The sequence below is a fragment of the Mercenaria mercenaria genome, chromosome 12 (genome assembly GCF_021730395.1).
Source record: "Mercenaria mercenaria strain notata chromosome 12, MADL_Memer_1, whole genome shotgun sequence".
NCBI classification, from domain to species: Eukaryota; Metazoa; Mollusca; class Bivalvia; order Venerida; family Veneridae; genus Mercenaria; species Mercenaria mercenaria.
Window position 1 is genome coordinate 36,971,383 of NC_069372.1, and position 17,688 is coordinate 36,989,070.

The window sequence follows — 17,688 nt, forward strand, 5'->3', positions numbered from 1 at the left end:
AGCTTATCATTTTCGGTTATAAAATGTGAAACTTGGATGCCCGTCTGCAGGCAAAAAGCACAGAAAGCATTAGAAAAATATTAAATTTTATAACTGTACCTTAGTTTTAAGGCTTTCAGAAGAAGTTTGAAAGTTAAATGTTGAAATTTCTTATATCTCTTTAGTGTGTTTCTAAGACATGAAGGGTACGTGCATTCCTCTTGTATATTATCTATGTTTTTATCATTTATTGACAAATAATGAGAAGTTTTATCACATTCTGTTGTTTCAGCTCCTAAAGAATTGAATAAATACTGCCGTGGATTGTTCAGCTTTAGAGTTGTTACTGTGAAAAAATTCAAGTAAGTTAAGATCAAAAATCAAAATACAGTCAAACCTTTCTGTAAAGAGCACCTGTAATGGTTTTTGTTGACAGGTGGTCTTTTAACACAGGTGAATTTATACTATTTATAATGAAATGGGAAATGAATAATTGAGCCGCGCCATGAGAAAACCAACATAGTGGGTTTGCGACCAGCATGGATCCAGACCAGCCTGCGCATCCACGCAGTCTGGTCAGGATCCATGCTGTTCGCTAACAGTTTCTCTAATTGCTATAGGCTCTGAAAGTGAACAGCATGGATCCTGACAGACTGCGCGGATGCAAAGCCACTGTGTTGGTTTTCTCATGGCACGGCTCATATAGTGACCTTTATAAAGAGGTTTTATAGTAGTGGCAGTTAGCTTGCTGGTGGTGAGTGATTCTGTCTCTGCAACCAGTGCAGACCAATACCAGCCTGCACCGCCCTGCAGGCTGATCATGGTCTGCACTCTTTGCTATTAAGCCAGTAAATGTTTAGTAAGCGCCCCTTGGAATAAAAAGTGGTACTGCCCAAATTGAGTGATGGACTAGTCGATTATAAAAATTTCGTAGGATAAAGGTTAATTGGAGATTTGCCTGTACATCAGAAATGAAATTACTGTTTTATCAACCTTTTCTTTAACAAGGTTTTTCCTTGATTTCTCTTTATGCCGTATCCCACTTAATTTCTGTAATGAACTTATCCATCTTTTTATTTGGACTGTACCATTAATGGCAATCAGTGCAGGTCATGATCAGACTGCACAGATGTGCGGGCTGATCATGATCTACACTGGTTGCAAAGGCAGAATCAGTTGTGTCCAGCATGATAATGGTATAAATATAGGATAGTACTATCTGTGCTATACATCATTCTATTAATGAACTCTGAGGATGTTTTTAGAATTCTTTTAAGCTCCCCTGTCACATAGTGACAAGGTGAGCTTTTGTGATCACGCAGTGTCCGTCGTCCGTGCCTGCGTCTGTGCGTCCGTGCGTAAACTTTTGCTTGTGACCACTCTAGAGGTCACATTTTTTGTGGGATCTTTATGAAAGTTGGTCAGAATGTTCATCTTGATGATATCTAGGTCAAGTTCGAAACTGGGTCACTTGCCATCAAAAACTAGGTCAGTAGGTCTAAAAATAGAAAAACCTTGTGACATCTCTAGAGGCCATATATTTCACAAGATCTTCATGAAAATTGGTCAGAATGTTCACCTTGATGATATCTAGGTCAGGTTCGAAACTGGGTCACGTGCCATCAAAAACTAGGTCAGTAGGTCTAAAAATAGAAAAACCTTGTGACCTCTCTAGAAGCCATATATTTCACAAGATCTTCATGAAAATTAGTCAGAATGTTCACCTTGATGATATCTAGGTCAAGTTCGAAACTGGGTCACGTGCCATCAAAAACTAGGTCAGTAGGTCAAATAATAGAAAAACCTTGTGACCTCTCTAAAGGCCATATTTTTCATGGGATCTGTATGAAAGTTGGTCTGAATGTTCATCTTGATGATATCTAGGTAAAGTTTGAAACTGGGTCACGTGCGGTCAAAAACTAGGTCAGTAGGTCTAAAAATAGAAAAACCTTGTGACCTCTCTAGAGGCCATATATTTCATGAGATCTTCATGAAAATTGGTCAAAATGTTCACCTCGATGATATCTAGGTCAAGTTCGAAAGTGGGTCACATGCCTTCAAAAACTAGGTCAATAGGTCAAATAATAGAAAAACCTTGTGACCTCTCTAGAGGCCATATTTTTCATGGGATCTGTATGAAAGTTGGTCTGAATGTTCATCTTGATGATATCTAGGTCAGTTTCGAAACTGGGCCATGTGCGGTCAAAAACTAGGTCAGTAGGTCTAAAAATAGAAAAACTTTGTGACCTTTCTAGAGGCCATACTTGTGAATGGATCTCCATTAAAATTGGTCAGAATGTTCATCTTGATGATATCTAGGTCAAGTTCGAAAGTGGGTCACGTGCCTTCAAAAAGTAGGTCAGTAGGTCAAATAATGAAAAAACGTGACCTCTCTAGAGGCCATATTTTTCGTGGGATCTGTATGAAAGTTGGTCTGAATGTATATCTTGATGATATATAGGTCAAGTTTGAAACTGGGTCAACTGCAATCAAAAACTAGGTCAGTAGGTCTTGAAATAGAAAAACCTTGTGACCTCTCTAGAGGCCATACCCTTGAATGGATCTTCATGAAAATTGGTCAGATTGTTTACCTTGATGATATCTAGGTCAAGTTTGAAACTGGGTCACGTGCCTTAAAAAACTAGGTCAGTAGGTCAGATAATAGAAAAACCTTGTGACCTTTCTAGAGGCCATACTTTTCATGGGATCTGTATGAAAGTTGGTCTGAATGTTCATCTTGATGACATGTAGGTCAAGTTTGAAACTGGGTCAACTGCGGTCAAAAACTAGGTCAGTAGGTCTAAAATTATTAAAATCTTTTGACCTCTCTAGAGGCCATATTTTTCAATGGATCCTCATGAAAATTGATCTGAATGTTCACCTTGATGATATCTAGGTCAGTTTCGAAACTGGGTCACGTGCGGTAAAAAACTAGGCCAGTAGGTATAAAAATAGGAAAACCTTGTGACCTCTCTAGAGGCCATATTTTTCATGAGATCTTCATGAAAATTAGTGAGAATGTTCACCTTGATGATATCTAGATGAAGTTTAAAACAGGGTCACGTACCTTCGAAAACTAGGTCAATAGGTCAAATAATAGAAAAACCTTGTGACCTCTCTAGAGACCATATTTTTCAATGGATCTTCATGAAAATTGATCAGAATTTTTATCTTGATAATATCTAAATCAGTTTCAAAACTGGGTCACATGAGCTCAAAAACTAGGTCACTATGTCAAATAATAGAAAAAACGACGTCATACTCAAAACTGGGTCATGTGGGAAGAGGTGAGCGATTCAGGACCATCCTCTTGTTAATTCTCGAATATCTTGATTAGTTTGGAATTATCAAATCAGAAACATGGGTGATATGGGTATTTTCCTTATACGCCCGTCTCGTAGATGGGACGTATTATAGGAACGCCTTGGTGAGAGGGCAGGTGGCGTCCGCCAACTTTGTCGGGAGCATTTCTTCTTCATGCATGGAGGGATTTTGATGTAATTTGGCACAGTTGTTCTCCATCATGAGACAGAGTGTTATGCGCAAAAACTAGATCCCTAGGTCTAAGGTCAAAGTCACACTTAAGGGTCAAAGGTCAGACACAGGAATAATAACATTGTCCGATGCATTTCTTCTTCATGCATGGGGGGATTTTGATGTACTTGGCAAAAATGCTCACCATCATGAGACGGAGTGTCATGCTTTTTGTCACGCTTAACAACCAGGTCCGTAGGTCTAAGGTTAAGGGCACACTTAGAGGCCAAAGATACTGGGAGCCACTAGAGCTGAAGAAAGAAATACCATATTATGACTTCTTATGAACAGCTGGATGGATCTCCATCAGACTTGATCTGTAACATCATATTAAGGTCCTCTTCCAGATATTTCAAATGAGGGCTCTTTTCCCCTTTTTGGGGTCCTTAGTCTAAGAACTAAAAATAGAAATACCTTTTAAAGACTTCTCTTGAAATGCTTGATGGATCTTCATCAAACTTGGTCTTTAACATCATTCTAAGGTCCTCTGTCAGACTTGTATTGATGTGGGCAGTCAGCCCCCTTTTAGGTGCCATTAGAGCTAGATATAGAAAGACTTTAAACACTTTGTCATGAACTGCTGCATCTTGATCAAACTAGGTCTCAAACATCATTATAAAGTCCTCTGTCAATTTTATTCAAATAGTGCCACTCGGCCCCTTTTAGGGGCTGCTAGAGGTAAAAATATTACCGGTAACTTTATAAAGAGACCTTCCAAAATACCCTCAGTCTGCTCCAGTTGTGTACGTTATTTTTTTCCACACAATTTGAAAACCTCGGAATCATATAGTATTTGAACTGTTTGTCATCAACTTGTACTGCCTGTGGAATTTTTGTCTCCTGGCGCATATTATGTTCCTCTCTCAAAGTTGCACACACATTAGCCTGTTAAAGCTCTGAAATTCAGTTGTGCAATCTTGGGCCATCATGGCCCTCCTGTTGAGAAGCATACAACTGTAGCAAAAACTTACCTTAATTTAGTGTACTGGTGCTGATGATCAGCAGTTTTATCATGCTGGGCACGTTTGATTCTGCCTTTGCGACCAGTGTAGATCTTGATCAGCCTACACATCTGTGCAGTCTGATCAAGATCTGCACTGTTTGCAATTCAGACAGTTTCATTTTGGTAAGCACCCCTTTAAACAGTTAATGGTACTGTCCAAACTGAAAGATGGATAAGTTCATTTTAGAAAGGTAAGGATTAATCTGATTGTGTGAATTTTCTATATGAATTTTCGGCATACCCTAGCAGGGACAGAAAGCCATATGATCCTTTGAAATACTTAACTGTTGAAGAGTGCCGAAATGAGAAAATTTATCACATTAAAATTGTTGATTGTAAGTAGGTGTCCTAAAGGATATATATTTCTTATAATAAAGGACGTGGAGAGAAAAGAGGGCTCATATGGTAGAAGAGAAAAAGAGAAAGGCAGCAGAGGTACCAAGACTGGTAAGACAATTAATATATATTCCTTATCTAAATAAAAAAAAACCTAACTTGATTAATTATAAAGCTATATTGGTCAAATTCATATTATCCAACCAGGTAAGAGAGTTGTAAGAAAAAAGAATGATGCCAGCTTTTCAATAAATGATTGCTCTGGTATACGCCAGTCAAGTGAGAGGCAAGGAAATCAATTTGGTTTCAAATTTAGTATGATTATTTAATGTGCCTTGTTCAAAATAAGATCGTGATATTTACCACAAATTTCCAAAAAGGTGATCTAAAGTCGTATCACAAAAATATATGATTTGCCATTTCACATAATTTGTGAGACAGGCCAAGAATGGCCGGGCAGTATTGAAAAGTGAAACCAGTTACCTAGCTTGTTGCCTTTGGCAAAACAACATTCAGCAAAGCTGAAAAGAATTGGCCTAGAAATTTCAGGAATAGTGTCGTAACTGAACTGTTGAAAAATGGCATTGAACCAAAAACAAACAAAAATGAGAAGTTGTCAGTTACTTAGGAACTGTCTCAGTTTCAAATAATGATCGTTTTTGTCAAGCCTGCTTGCGGAAGCGAAGACATAGTTGTCCAAATGGCTGTTCAGTGTATGTGCGTCTGTGCGTGCATCCGTCAAGATTTGTTTGTCCGGACCATAACTTTGACGTGCATGGAGCAATCTCGTTTATATTTGGCATGAATGTTAACCTCAGTGAGACTGAGTGTCATGCGCAAACCGCATGTTCCTATCTCAAAGGTCAAGGTCACACTTGGAGGTCAAAGGTTAAATTCAATAATGACTTTGTCTGGAGCATTTCTTCATGCATGGAGGGTTTTTGATGTAACTTGGCACAAATGTTCACAACCATGTGACGGAGTGTCATGCGCAAGAACCAGGACCCTAGATCTAAGGTCAAGGTCACACTTGGAGGTCAAAGGTCAGATACAAGATTGAAGAATGACTTTGTCCGGAGCATTTCTTTTTCATGTGTGGAGGGATTTTGATGTAACTTGGCACAATTGTTTACCATCATGAGACGGAGTGCCATGTGCAAGAACCTAGAATTACTTCCCTTTGTTGTTACTATAAATAGCTTATATTGTAACTTTTTATGCCCCCGAAGGGAGGCATATTAGTTTTCAACTGTCCGTCCGTTCGTTCGTCATAACGTTAACTTTTTTGCATGAAGGCACTTTACTCGCGAACCACTGCACCCAGGACCTTCAAACTTCACATGCTGATAGTACTTATTGAGTACACGACCCCTACTGACTTTGGGGTCACCAGGTCAAAGGTCAAGGCGCTGCGGGGGGCATTTGTAACCATTAGTGACAGCTCTTGTTTATCACTGGTCGTAGGGAAAAATCAAGACCACTTTTCTGTAGTACAATATGCATGTTACATCCAATTTTGAGGTGTATTTTGACCTATCTCTACTTGTAAGGATTTTTGTATGGACTTAGATATTTTTAAAGATTTACTTCCCTTTGTTGTTACTATAAATGACTTATATTGTAACTTTTGCAGTCATATTTCATTTGGCATAAATGTTTGCCTCAATGAGACAGGGTGTCATGTGCAACTCCTAGTCCTTTGGACAGCTGGCAGGCTCGACATGTTGCCTGTGGGCATCTAGTTTAAAATTAATACTTTTTTTATAGGCCCCAGAAACAAAGTTGCTCACTTGTCCTATTCCAGCAGAATTCACCAGCAAGAAATCCAGAAAGAAAGGTAAGTGTAGAAAAATATTGGGAAGCAAGAGGTAAATTGGCTGAAATTTGTGCAGCCTGCTTAACTCAATAAGGGGAGCACATGGTTGTCCTGTATAATTTAATGGAAGACATGTTTGAAAACATTTCTCCTCTGCCTCTTATTCATGTGGAGAAGTTAGCAGATACTTGCAGAAAACAGATACAGATATCAGGATTGTTAGGTTAAATGCCCACTGTTACTTAACAGGAATACTGTTGAAAAAAAAGGCACGAAACCCAAGAACAAAAAATTTTACCAGGAAGATGCATGATATTGTTACTGTAATAAAATAAATTGAGGGCTGAGGGGGAATCTGCTGTAAGTGTATATGAATAAAGAACAAGATACCATAGTTTTGCAAAATCCTAAAATCCCACTACAGAAGACATGAGTTCTGTTGTGTTCATTATTTGCATTAAAAAAATCTTCTTTTTTTTTTAGAATTTGTATTGAATCCTGAAGGCAAAACTGCAGTGAGCATTTTACATGAATATACACAGAATGTACTAAGGGTCCAGCCTACATATGAATTCAAGGAAATGTGTAAGTAAATATTCTACATTTATATGTGATGGCAAGTACATCTGTCCGTTAAAACCATTAAATGTATTGACTTTAAACTTGGCATATAGGTAGATGGCGATGAGACAATGTACAGAGCACTTGAACCAGCTCTGTAGATGAAAGGTCAAGGTAAAAATATTAGCTAAAAGGTCAAAGCTGTCAGTCATATTTTGTGTCCAGAGCATAACCAAGGCTTAGACACTAACCATTTTGGGCCACTGGTCCAAAGAGCATTTTCCACTAAATTTTTAAATGAAACAGTTAATGGTCCTCAAAATATTTCACTGGTCCTTGTTGCTTTTCATTGGCCTCTGACCAGCGGACCAGTGTTAGTGTCGAGCCCTGATAACTACATAACCATGCAAGGTATTGACTTCAAACTTGGTATATAGGTAGGTGGCAATGGGACGATACGCAGAGCACATGAACTGGGTCTATAGGCCAAAGGTCAAGGCCACAAATTGAACACGAAGGTCAAATTTGTCTGTTTTATTTAGTGTCCGGAGCATAACTTATTGACCATTCAAGGTATTTACTTCAAACCTGACATTAGGTAGGTAGTGATGAGATGATGTACATTGTGCATAACAGCCTGCCCGCTTAGCTCAATAGGTAAGAGCGTTGGTCTACGGATCTCGGGGTCGCGAGTTCGATCCTCGGGCGGGGCGTACGTTCTCCGTGACTATTTGATAAACAACATTGTGTCTGATATCATTAGTCCTCCACCTCTGATTCATGTGGGGAAGTTGGCAGTTACTTGCGGAGAACAGGTTTGTACTGGTACAGAATCCAGGAACACTGGTTAGGTTAACTGCCCGCCGTTACATGACTGAAATACTGTTGAAAAACGGCGTTAAACCCAAAACAAACAAACATTGTGCATAAATCAGGGTGGTAAGTCAAAGGTCAAGGTCAAATCTGCCCATCATGTTTCTTGTCCAGAGCATAACTTCAAAAATATTAAAGGTATTGACTTGAAACTTGGAATATAGGCAGGTGGTGATTAGATGATGTGCAGATTGCAACAATCTACATTATAACCCACATCCCCTTGGTGGAGCTCTTGTTTCGAACATGATATGTAAGTAAGACAAGATGAGACAAAGAAATGCATAAGCTGGATCAGTAGGTCAAAGGTTAAGGTTAACAATTTGAGAACAAATCTGACATCATATTTCATGTGTGGCTATGTACATAACCTAAAAAGTGTTTGAGGTACTGACTTAAAACTTTGGATGTAGGTAGATGGGGATGAGACAATGTAGAAACCAAACATCAAGTCAGTAGGTCAAAGGTTAAGGTCACAGATTGAGTTCCAAAGTCAAATCTGTCAGTTATATTTTGTACCCAGAGTATAACTTAAAAACTATTGACTTGAAACTTGGAATACCTATAGGTAGGTTGTGATGAGACACTGTGCAGAGTGCTAAACCAAAATATTGACTTGAAATTTGGAATACCTATAGGTAGGTTGTGATGAGACACTGTGCAGAGTGCTAAACCAAAATATTGACTTGAAACTTGGAATACCTATAGGTAGGTTGTGATGAGACACTGTGCAGAGTGCTAAACCAAAATATTGACTTGAAACTTGGAATACCTATAGGTAGGTTGTGATGAGACACTGTGCAGAGTGCTAAACCAAAATATTGACTTGAAACTTGGAATACCTATAGGTAGGTTGTGATGAGACACTGTGCAGAGTGCTAAACCAAAATATTGACTTGAAACTTGGAATACCTATAGGTAGGTTGTGATGAGACACTGTGCAGAGTGCTAAACCAAAATATTGACTTGAAACTTGGAATACCTATAGGTAGGTTGTGATGAGACACTGTGCAGAGTGCTAAACCAACACTACTCCTGCCATATTATGTACCGGTACTCAACTTCTTCTACAGTTTCCATCCAGTTGAAATTAAACTTGGTACATATCATAAACATTAAGTGAACACACACACATTATTTGGATTTTCATTTATTTTTATATGCCCGAAGGGACGTATTGTGTAATGAACAGGTGTCTGTCTGTCCATATGTCCATCCAACCGTCCGTCCGTCCATTAGCAATTTCGTGTACGCTCTGTAACTCTTTAGTCCCTTGAAGGATTTTTAAGAAACTTTGCACAAATATTCACCACATCGAGACAACGTGCAGAGCACATGTTTCAGATGGCTTGCTTCAAGGTCAACGTCACAAGGGTCAAATGTCATACCTTCGGGCGTATTTTGCTCCACATTGCAGTGCTCTTGTTTTTAGCTCACCCATCAGAAAGTGACAAGGTGAGCTTTTGTGATCATGCGGTGTCCGTCTTGCGTCCGTGCGTGCGTCCGTCCGTAAACTTTTTGCTTGTGACCACTCTAGAGGTCACATTTTTCATGGGATCTTTATGAAAGTTGGTCAGAATGTTCATCTTGATGATATCTAGGTCAAGTTCGAAACTGGGTCACGTGCCATCAAAAACTAGGTCAGTAGGTCTAAAAATAGAAAAACCTTGTGATCTCTCTAGAGGCCATATATTTCACAAGATCTTCATGAAAATTGGTCGGAATGTTCACCTTGATGATATCTAGGTCAAGACCGAATCTGGGTCATGTGCCATCAAAAACTAGGTCAGTAGATCTAAAATTAGAAAAACCTTGTGACCTCTCTAGAAGCCATATATTTCATAAGATCTTCATGAAAGTTGGTCAGAACGTCCACCTTGATGATATCTAGGCCAAGTTCGAATATGGGTCACGTGCCTTCAAAAACTAGGTCAGTAGGTCAAATAATAGAAAAACCTTGTGACCTCTCTAAAGGCCATATTTTCCATGGGATCTGTATGAAAGTTGGTCTGAATGTTCATCTTGATGATATCTAGATAAAGTTCGAAACTGGGTCACGTGTGGTAAAAAACTAGGTCAGTAGGTCTAAAAATAGAAAAACCTTGTGACCTCTCTAAAGGCCATATATTTCATGAGATCTTCATGAAAATTGGTCAGAATGTTCACCTTGATGATATCTAGGTCAAGTTTGAAAGTGGGTCACGTGCCTTCAAAAACTAGGTCAGTAGGTCAAATAATAGAAAAACCTTGTGACCTCTCTAGAGGCCATATTTTGCATGGGATCTGTATGAAAGTTGGTCTGAATGTTCATCTTTATGATATCTAGGACAAGTTTGAAAGTGGGTCATGTGCCTTCAAAAAGTAGGTCAGTAGGTCAAATAATGAAAAAACGTTATGACCTCTCGAGAGGCCATATTTTTCATGGGATCTGTATGAAAGTTGGTCTGAATGTTTTTCTTGATGATATATAGGTCAAGTTTGAAACTGGGTCGCGTGCCTTAAAAAACTAGGTCAGTAGGTCAAATAATAAAAAACCTTGTGACCTCTCTAGAGGCCATATTTTTCATGGGATCTGTATGAAAATTGGTCTGAATGTTCATCTTGATGCTATCTAGGTCAAGTTTGAAACTGGGTCAACTGCGGTCAAAAACTAGGTCAGTAGGTCTAAAATAATTAAAATCTTTTGACCTCTCTAGAGGCCATATTTTTCAATGGATCTTCATGAAAATTGATCTGAATGTTCACCTTGATGATATCTAGGTCAGTTTCGAAACTGGGTCACGTGTGATCAAAAACTAGGTCAGTAGGTATAAAAAAAGAAAAACCTTGTGACCTCTCTAGAGGCCATATTTTTCATGAGATCTTCATGAAAATTAGTGTGAATGTTCACCTTGATGATATCTAGATCAAGTTCAAAACAGGGTCACGTACCTTCGAAAACTAGGTCCATAAGTCAAATAATAGAAAAACCTTGTGACCTCTCTAGAGACCATATTTTTCAATGGATCTTCATGAAAATTGGTCAGAATTTTTATCTTGATAATATCTAGGTCAAGTTCAAAACTGGGTCACATGAGCTCAAAAACTAGGTCACTATGTCAGATAATAGAAAAAACGACGTCATACTCAAAACTGGGTCATGTGGGAAGAGGTAAGCGATTCAGGACCATCATGGTCCTCTTGTTTTCTGGAGTTATGACCTTTTCTTTTACATTATTTTTCTGTGAAGCATTTTCTAAAGGCATGTGTCATATAGTGTTGACATCATTCTTGTTGTTCTCTTAAAATTTTCCATTCAGTAGAATTAAGAGTAGAATTATTTTTCTATTACAGCTAATGCAGATTTACCTTTCCAAGCCACAGTTCTTCTAAATGGTATGAAGTATGGCAGCGGGACTGCTACTGGTAAAAGACAGGCCAAAAATGAAGGAGGTATGTTTTACTGTCAGACTTTTAAGTAAGCAGCTGGAGGAGCGACACAGTTTGGCTGCTTACGACAAGTTTGTATTAGACCAAATAGTCACTTTTGGAATTTAGATCTGCTGCAGACTGGCTGCTTAGGAAAGTGCTTGTTATATTAGTTTATACTAATTTGTTTTAGCTCGATTGTGATGAAAGCTTCAAGCTTATTTGAACCACTCTTGAGTCCGCTTTGGAAAAACCAGTACTGGTGTATATGAGAAGTCAGGGTCGTGATCCAGTGGGGCTCGAAACCACAACCCCTGGATTGAGTGGCCGACACCTTATCAACTAGACCACCGCTCCTCTTGTTGTAATATAAGTGTTATAAATAGTTCAACAAGTTTCAGTAGCTTGTCATACATGTATATTTGGAGTAATCTACCGCATACACCTATTGCAGTAATTGTATCAGTATCCATATAAATTCAAAATATCTTAACCTCTGTAATGTGTGACTGTCTAAACTTTTATAGGAGAAGTAATACAAATAAGAAATTCATGTCATCTAAATAGATAACTTAAGCTTATGTCATGTGGTTTTAGCATAAAACTCTTCATTTCAGCCAAAGCCACTTTAGAGATACTTGTGCCAGAGTTAGCCGAGTTGTGGAATGAAAAGAACCCTGCAAATAAGCAAAAAAATGAATTGAACTCGGACCTTAAGGTAAGTTTGATGTAAAAAAAATAGAAAAAAGGGAAACTCCTGGTCGCTCAACACGACAAAAATGAAAATGTTGCAGGCTCAATTTGATTGAGCAAGTTCATGGACAGTAGTGGAAGTGCATGCTACCGTCCACGCCCTCTAGCCCCGGTATGAGCAGAACTCAACATTTACACAGCTACAAGTACAAAAAACAATTAATAGACATCCACAGATGTGTTTTATTACGGCGGTGCACATGGAACCTTTAATGATACACTGGTGTGTAATTCTGTGAAAAATGGCGTATGGTCCCCAGTTAAAATAATGGGTTTGCCCTAAACGAGAAAACAATGGGCAGAACTAAACAACTAGAATTTAGAAAGGGGATCTGAGGCTATGGAGCCTGCATATCACAGGAACTGCCAAAAGACAAAATTAAGAATTTTCTTGTTTGATATTCAATAATTTCCTTACAAATGACTCTTGGGTTACATTCTACCAGGATTGTTCAAATTATTCTACTTTGTCAAAATTCATTGCCACTAGAGGGTTTGGGCCCTTTTTAGCTCACCTGTCACAAAGTGAAAAGGTGAGCTTTTGTGATCGCGCCGTTGTCCCCTCCGGTCCGTCCCCTGCGTAAAGTGCGTCCGTGCGTCCGTAAACTTTTGCTGTGACCACTCTAGAGGTCACATTTTTCATGGGATCTTTATGAAAGTTGGTCAGAATGTTCATCTTGATGAATCTAGGTCAAGTTCGAAACTGGGTCACCCTGCCATCAAAACAGGTCCGTAGGTCCCAAAATAAAAAACCTTTGACCTCTCTAAGCCATATATTTCAAAGATCTTCATGAAATTTGGCAGAATGTTCACCTTGATGATTATCAGTCAAGTTCGAAACTGGGTCACGTGGGTACAAAAACAGGTCAGTAGTCTAAAAATAGAAAAACCTTGTGACCTCTCTAGAGCCATTTTTCATGAGATCTTCATGAATATTGTCAGAATGTTTAAAATCTTTATAACTAGGTCAAGTTAAATGGTCACTGGTCAAAAACTAGGTCATTAGGTCTAAAATAGAAAAACCTTGTGACCTCTCAGAGCCATATTTTCAATGATCTTTATGAAAATTGTCAGAATGTTCCATCTTATATATTAGTGAAGTTCGAAACTGGGTCCACGTGGTTAAAAACTAGGTCAGTAACTTTAAAAATAGAAAAACCTTGTGAACCTCTCAGGGCCAAATTTTTCATGAATCTTATGAATATTTGGTCAGAATGTTCACCCTTGAGATATCTAGGTCAGGTTCGAAACTGGGTAGTGGGGTCAAAACTAGGTCAGTAGATCTAAAAATAGAAAACCTTGTGACCATCTAGAGGCCATATTTCTCAATGGAATTTTAAAAATTGTGAGAATGTTTACCTTGATGATTATCTAGGGCAAGTTTGAAACTGGGGGCACGTGCGGTCAAAAACTAGGTCAGTAGGTCTAAAAATAGGAAAAACCCTTTTGACCTCTCTAGAGGCCATATGTTTCAATGGATCTTCATGAAATTGGTCAGAATGTTTACCTTGAAGATATCTAGGTCAAGTTCGAAACTGGGTCACGTGGGTTTTAAAAACCCAGGTCAGTAGATTCAAAAATAGAAAACCTTGTGACCTCTCTAGAGGCATATTTTTCATGAGATCTTTCTGAATATTGGTCAGAAATGTTCATCTTGATGATTTCTAAGTCAGATTCGAAACTGGGTTTTTTCCCGGGGGGCAAAACTAGGGCAGTAGGTCTAAAAATAGAAAAAACCTTGTGACCTCTCTAGTGGCCATATTTCTCAATGGTTTTTCATGAAATTGGGGGAGAATGTTCATCTTGATGATATCTAGGTGAAGTTCGAAACGGGTCACGTGGGTTAAAAAAAATAGGTCAGTAGAAACTAAAAAAGAGAAAAACCTTGTGACCTCTCTAGAGGTCATATTTTTCATGGGATCTTCATGAAAATTGGTCAGAATGTTCACCTTGATGATATCTAGGTCAAGTTTGAAACTGGGTCATTTGTGGTCAAAAACTAGGTCAGTAGGTCTGAAAATAGAAAAACTTTGTGACCTGTCTAGAGGCCATATTTTTCATGGGATCTTTATGAAAATTGGTCAGAATGTTCACCTTGATGATTTCTAGGTCAAGTTCGAAACTGGGTCACGTGGGGTCAAAAACTAGGGCAGTAGATCTAAAAAAATAGAAAAACATTGTGACCTCTTAGAGGCCATATTTTTTCAAGAGATCTTCATGAAAAATTTGGGCAGAAGTTCATCTTGATGATATCTAGGTCAAGTTCGAAACTTGGTCTCGTTTTGGGCAAAACTAGGTCATAGGTCTAAAAATAAAAAAACCTTGTGATGTCTCTAGAGGCCATATTTTTGAATGGATCTTCATGAAAACTGGTGAGAATGTTCAGCTTGATGATATCTAGGTAAAGTTCGTAACTGGGTCATGTGCGGTCAAAAACTAGGTCAGTAGGTCGAAAAATAGAAAAACCTTTTTGACCTCTCTAGAGGCCATATTTTCATGTGATCTTCATGAAAATGGTGAGAATGTTCACCTTGATGTATCTAGGTCAAGTTTAAAAGTGGGTCACGTGCCTTCAAAAACTAGGTCATTAGGTCAAATAATAGAAAAACCTTATGACCTCTCTAGAGGCCATATTTTTCAATGGATCTTCATGAAAATTGGTCAGAATTTTTTATCTTGATGATATCTAGGTCACATGTGCTCAAAAACTAGGTCACTATGTCAAATAATAGAAATAACGACGTCATACTCAGTTGAACACTGGGTCATTTGGGGATAGGTGAGCGATTCAGGACCATCATGGTCCTCTTGTTTCTCTTTGTATAGAGTGGAAACTTAAAAAAAATTCCTTGGATGAGCCTTTACGAAGATTGTACAGAAATATTCATCAGAAATACATGCACACCAGAGCTAAAAGTAGAAATACCTTCAGACAACATCTCCTGGACAGCTAGTCAAAGTCAAAATAGTTTCAAATGTGAAAAAAATTCAAAGAAACTTTATGTTCTTTGGGTGATCCTTTACAAAGAGTGTTCAAATTGATGAACTTTGTCTGAAAAATCACGGCCGTCTGAGGGTGTCAAATACATGCAGTGGAAACTTTACATATATTCTTGTCAAAAACTGCCTCCTGGGTTATGAAATAATTTTACACAAATGTTTCTTAGGTGAGCCTTTACCAAGATTGTTTCAATTTTTCTGATTCTAAAAAAAGGAAAATTCATGGCCACCAGTCTAGCTAAAACAGTAATCTTGCAATGCAACCTCATACAAAACCTCCAGGTAGATTTTAGAATAATTTTACAGCCATTATTTTCAAGGGTATCATGATTTAAAAAACATGGCTGCCCAGAGGACATGGTCTTGTAAGAAACTGCTAGCCTGATTATGAAATAATTTTACAGAAATGTTTCTTGGGTTACCCTTTATGAAGATTGTGCAGATTTATTCCCTTCAGACATGGCCACCAGGGTGTGTGTCACTTTTCCCCTCTCCTGCCCATTCTTATTATATGCCTGTTTGAAAAACGGGACGTATTATGGGAACGCCCCTGGCGGGCGGGCGGGCAGTGTCCACAGACTTTGTCCGGAGCATATCTTCTTCATGCATGGAGGGATTTTGATGAAACTTGGCACAGTTGTTCACCATCATGAGACGGAGTGTCATGCGCAAGAACCAGGTCCCTAGGTCTAAGGTCAAGGTCACACTTTGAGGTCAAATTCAAGAATGACTTTGTCCGGAGCATATCTTCTTCATGCATGGAGGGATTTTGATGAAACTTGGCACAATTGTTCACCATCATGAGACGGAGTGTCGTGCGCAAGAACCAGGTCCCTAGGTCTAAGATCAAGGTCACACTTAGAGGTCAAAGGATACAAGAATGAAAACTTTGTCCGGAGCATTTCTTCTTCATGCATGGAGGGATTTTGATATAACTTGGCACAAATGTTCACCACCACGAGATTGAGTGTCTTGCGCAAGAACCAGGTCCCTAGGTCTAAGGTCAAGGTCACACTTAGAGGCCAAAGGTCAGATACAAGAATGACTTTGTCCGAAGCATTTCTTGTTAATGCATGGAGGGATTTTGATGTAACTTGGCACAATTGTACACCATCATGAGAGGAAGTGTCATGTGCAGGTCCCTTCTTTAGAATTACTTCCCTTTGTTGTTACTGTAAATAGCTTGTATTGTAACTTTTTCATTACTGGTCGTAGGGAAAAATCGAGACCACTTTTCTGTAGTACAACATGCATGTTACACCCGATTCTGAAGTGTATTTTGACCTATCTCTACCTTGATTTTTGTGTGGACTTAAAAATTTTTTGGGGGGATTTTTTTTTGTTTTTGTTTTTTTTTTTTTAAGATTAACTTCCCTTAGTTGTTACTATAAATAACTTATATTGTATTTTTTTTATAAGACCGTAGGGAAAAACCAAGACCACTTTTCTGTGGTACAACATATATGCTACTTTCAAAATTTTAGGTGTATTTAAAGGTATCTCTACCTGGTAAGGAGTTTTTATGTGGATTTAGAAAAGCAAAAGAATTACAATAATTACTACCACAAAAGTAAAATTCCATTTGCAAATATAGGTGCTAGTGTAAAGAAATTTGCTGTGACGGGCATATATTGTGACATTCTGGCACTCTTGTATTTAAAATATTCTTGTCAGGAAACACTGGCACTTATTCAAAATAATTTCACAGACATTTTCCTTGCATAACCATCTACCATACTGTTTTGGCAAGCGATGTATTTCAGGTGAGCAGTCTATGGCCATCATGGCCATCATGGCCCTCTTGTCTCTATATATGTTCAGCGGAAAACTTTGAATATCTTCTGAATCTCAAGCCAGTTTTGGAGCTGATTATGTTTCTGTTATATCTATTTGAGCTGTTGAATCCTGGAGAGTGATATAGGGACATCGTGGCCCTCTTGTTGTTTTATGTATTGCAGATTTAAATAAAACTTTATCTTACGTTATTAGACTAGTATTTAAAAACTACTGCCATATATTAGAATTTTCTTGTTAATTCACATTTATAAAGAATCTCTTTTATATTTTAGTTTTTTGAAACAGTTGCCATAGAAGATCCTCGTGTTCCAGAGTTGTGCGTTAAATCATCCCTTCCTCAGCCATACCAGGTGCTACACACGTGTTTACAGAGGTTTGATATACAAGAATATTTTTTGTTTTAGCTCGATTGACCCAAAGGTTTAGTATCAGATTTTAGTATATATGGGTGTTCCATTATCATTCTTTATCATTTTACTTGAAGATTTTCTCCTTGTCAGAATTCCATGAAACTTGATCTGTAACATCCTGGCATAGTGTTCTTTATTTACGGTTACGGTATAATCAATGCATATGAGACCATATTGAATTAATTATGTACTTTGGTAACAAATTGTAGTGCCTGTTA

The 17,688-nt window shown here is 38.3% G+C and overlaps 1 protein-coding gene across 2 annotated transcripts in view; it reads left to right on the forward strand.

The window, feature by feature from the left end:
* The window catches only part of LOC123535011 (microprocessor complex subunit DGCR8-like), a 54,744-nt gene that overhangs the window by 20,724 nt on the left and 16,332 nt on the right, over positions 1 to 17,688 (forward strand). For both annotated transcript variants that reach the window (XM_053519709.1, XM_053519708.1), the window contains 7 exons: positions 272 to 341; positions 4,894 to 4,963; positions 6,620 to 6,689; positions 7,152 to 7,253; positions 11,436 to 11,534; positions 12,128 to 12,228; positions 17,333 to 17,433. In XM_053519709.1, the coding sequence (XP_053375684.1) occupies positions 272 to 341; positions 4,894 to 4,963; positions 6,620 to 6,689; positions 7,152 to 7,253; positions 11,436 to 11,534; positions 12,128 to 12,228; positions 17,333 to 17,433 (613 nt within the window). The remainder of the gene's footprint in view (positions 1 to 271; positions 342 to 4,893; positions 4,964 to 6,619; positions 6,690 to 7,151; positions 7,254 to 11,435; positions 11,535 to 12,127; positions 12,229 to 17,332; positions 17,434 to 17,688) is intronic.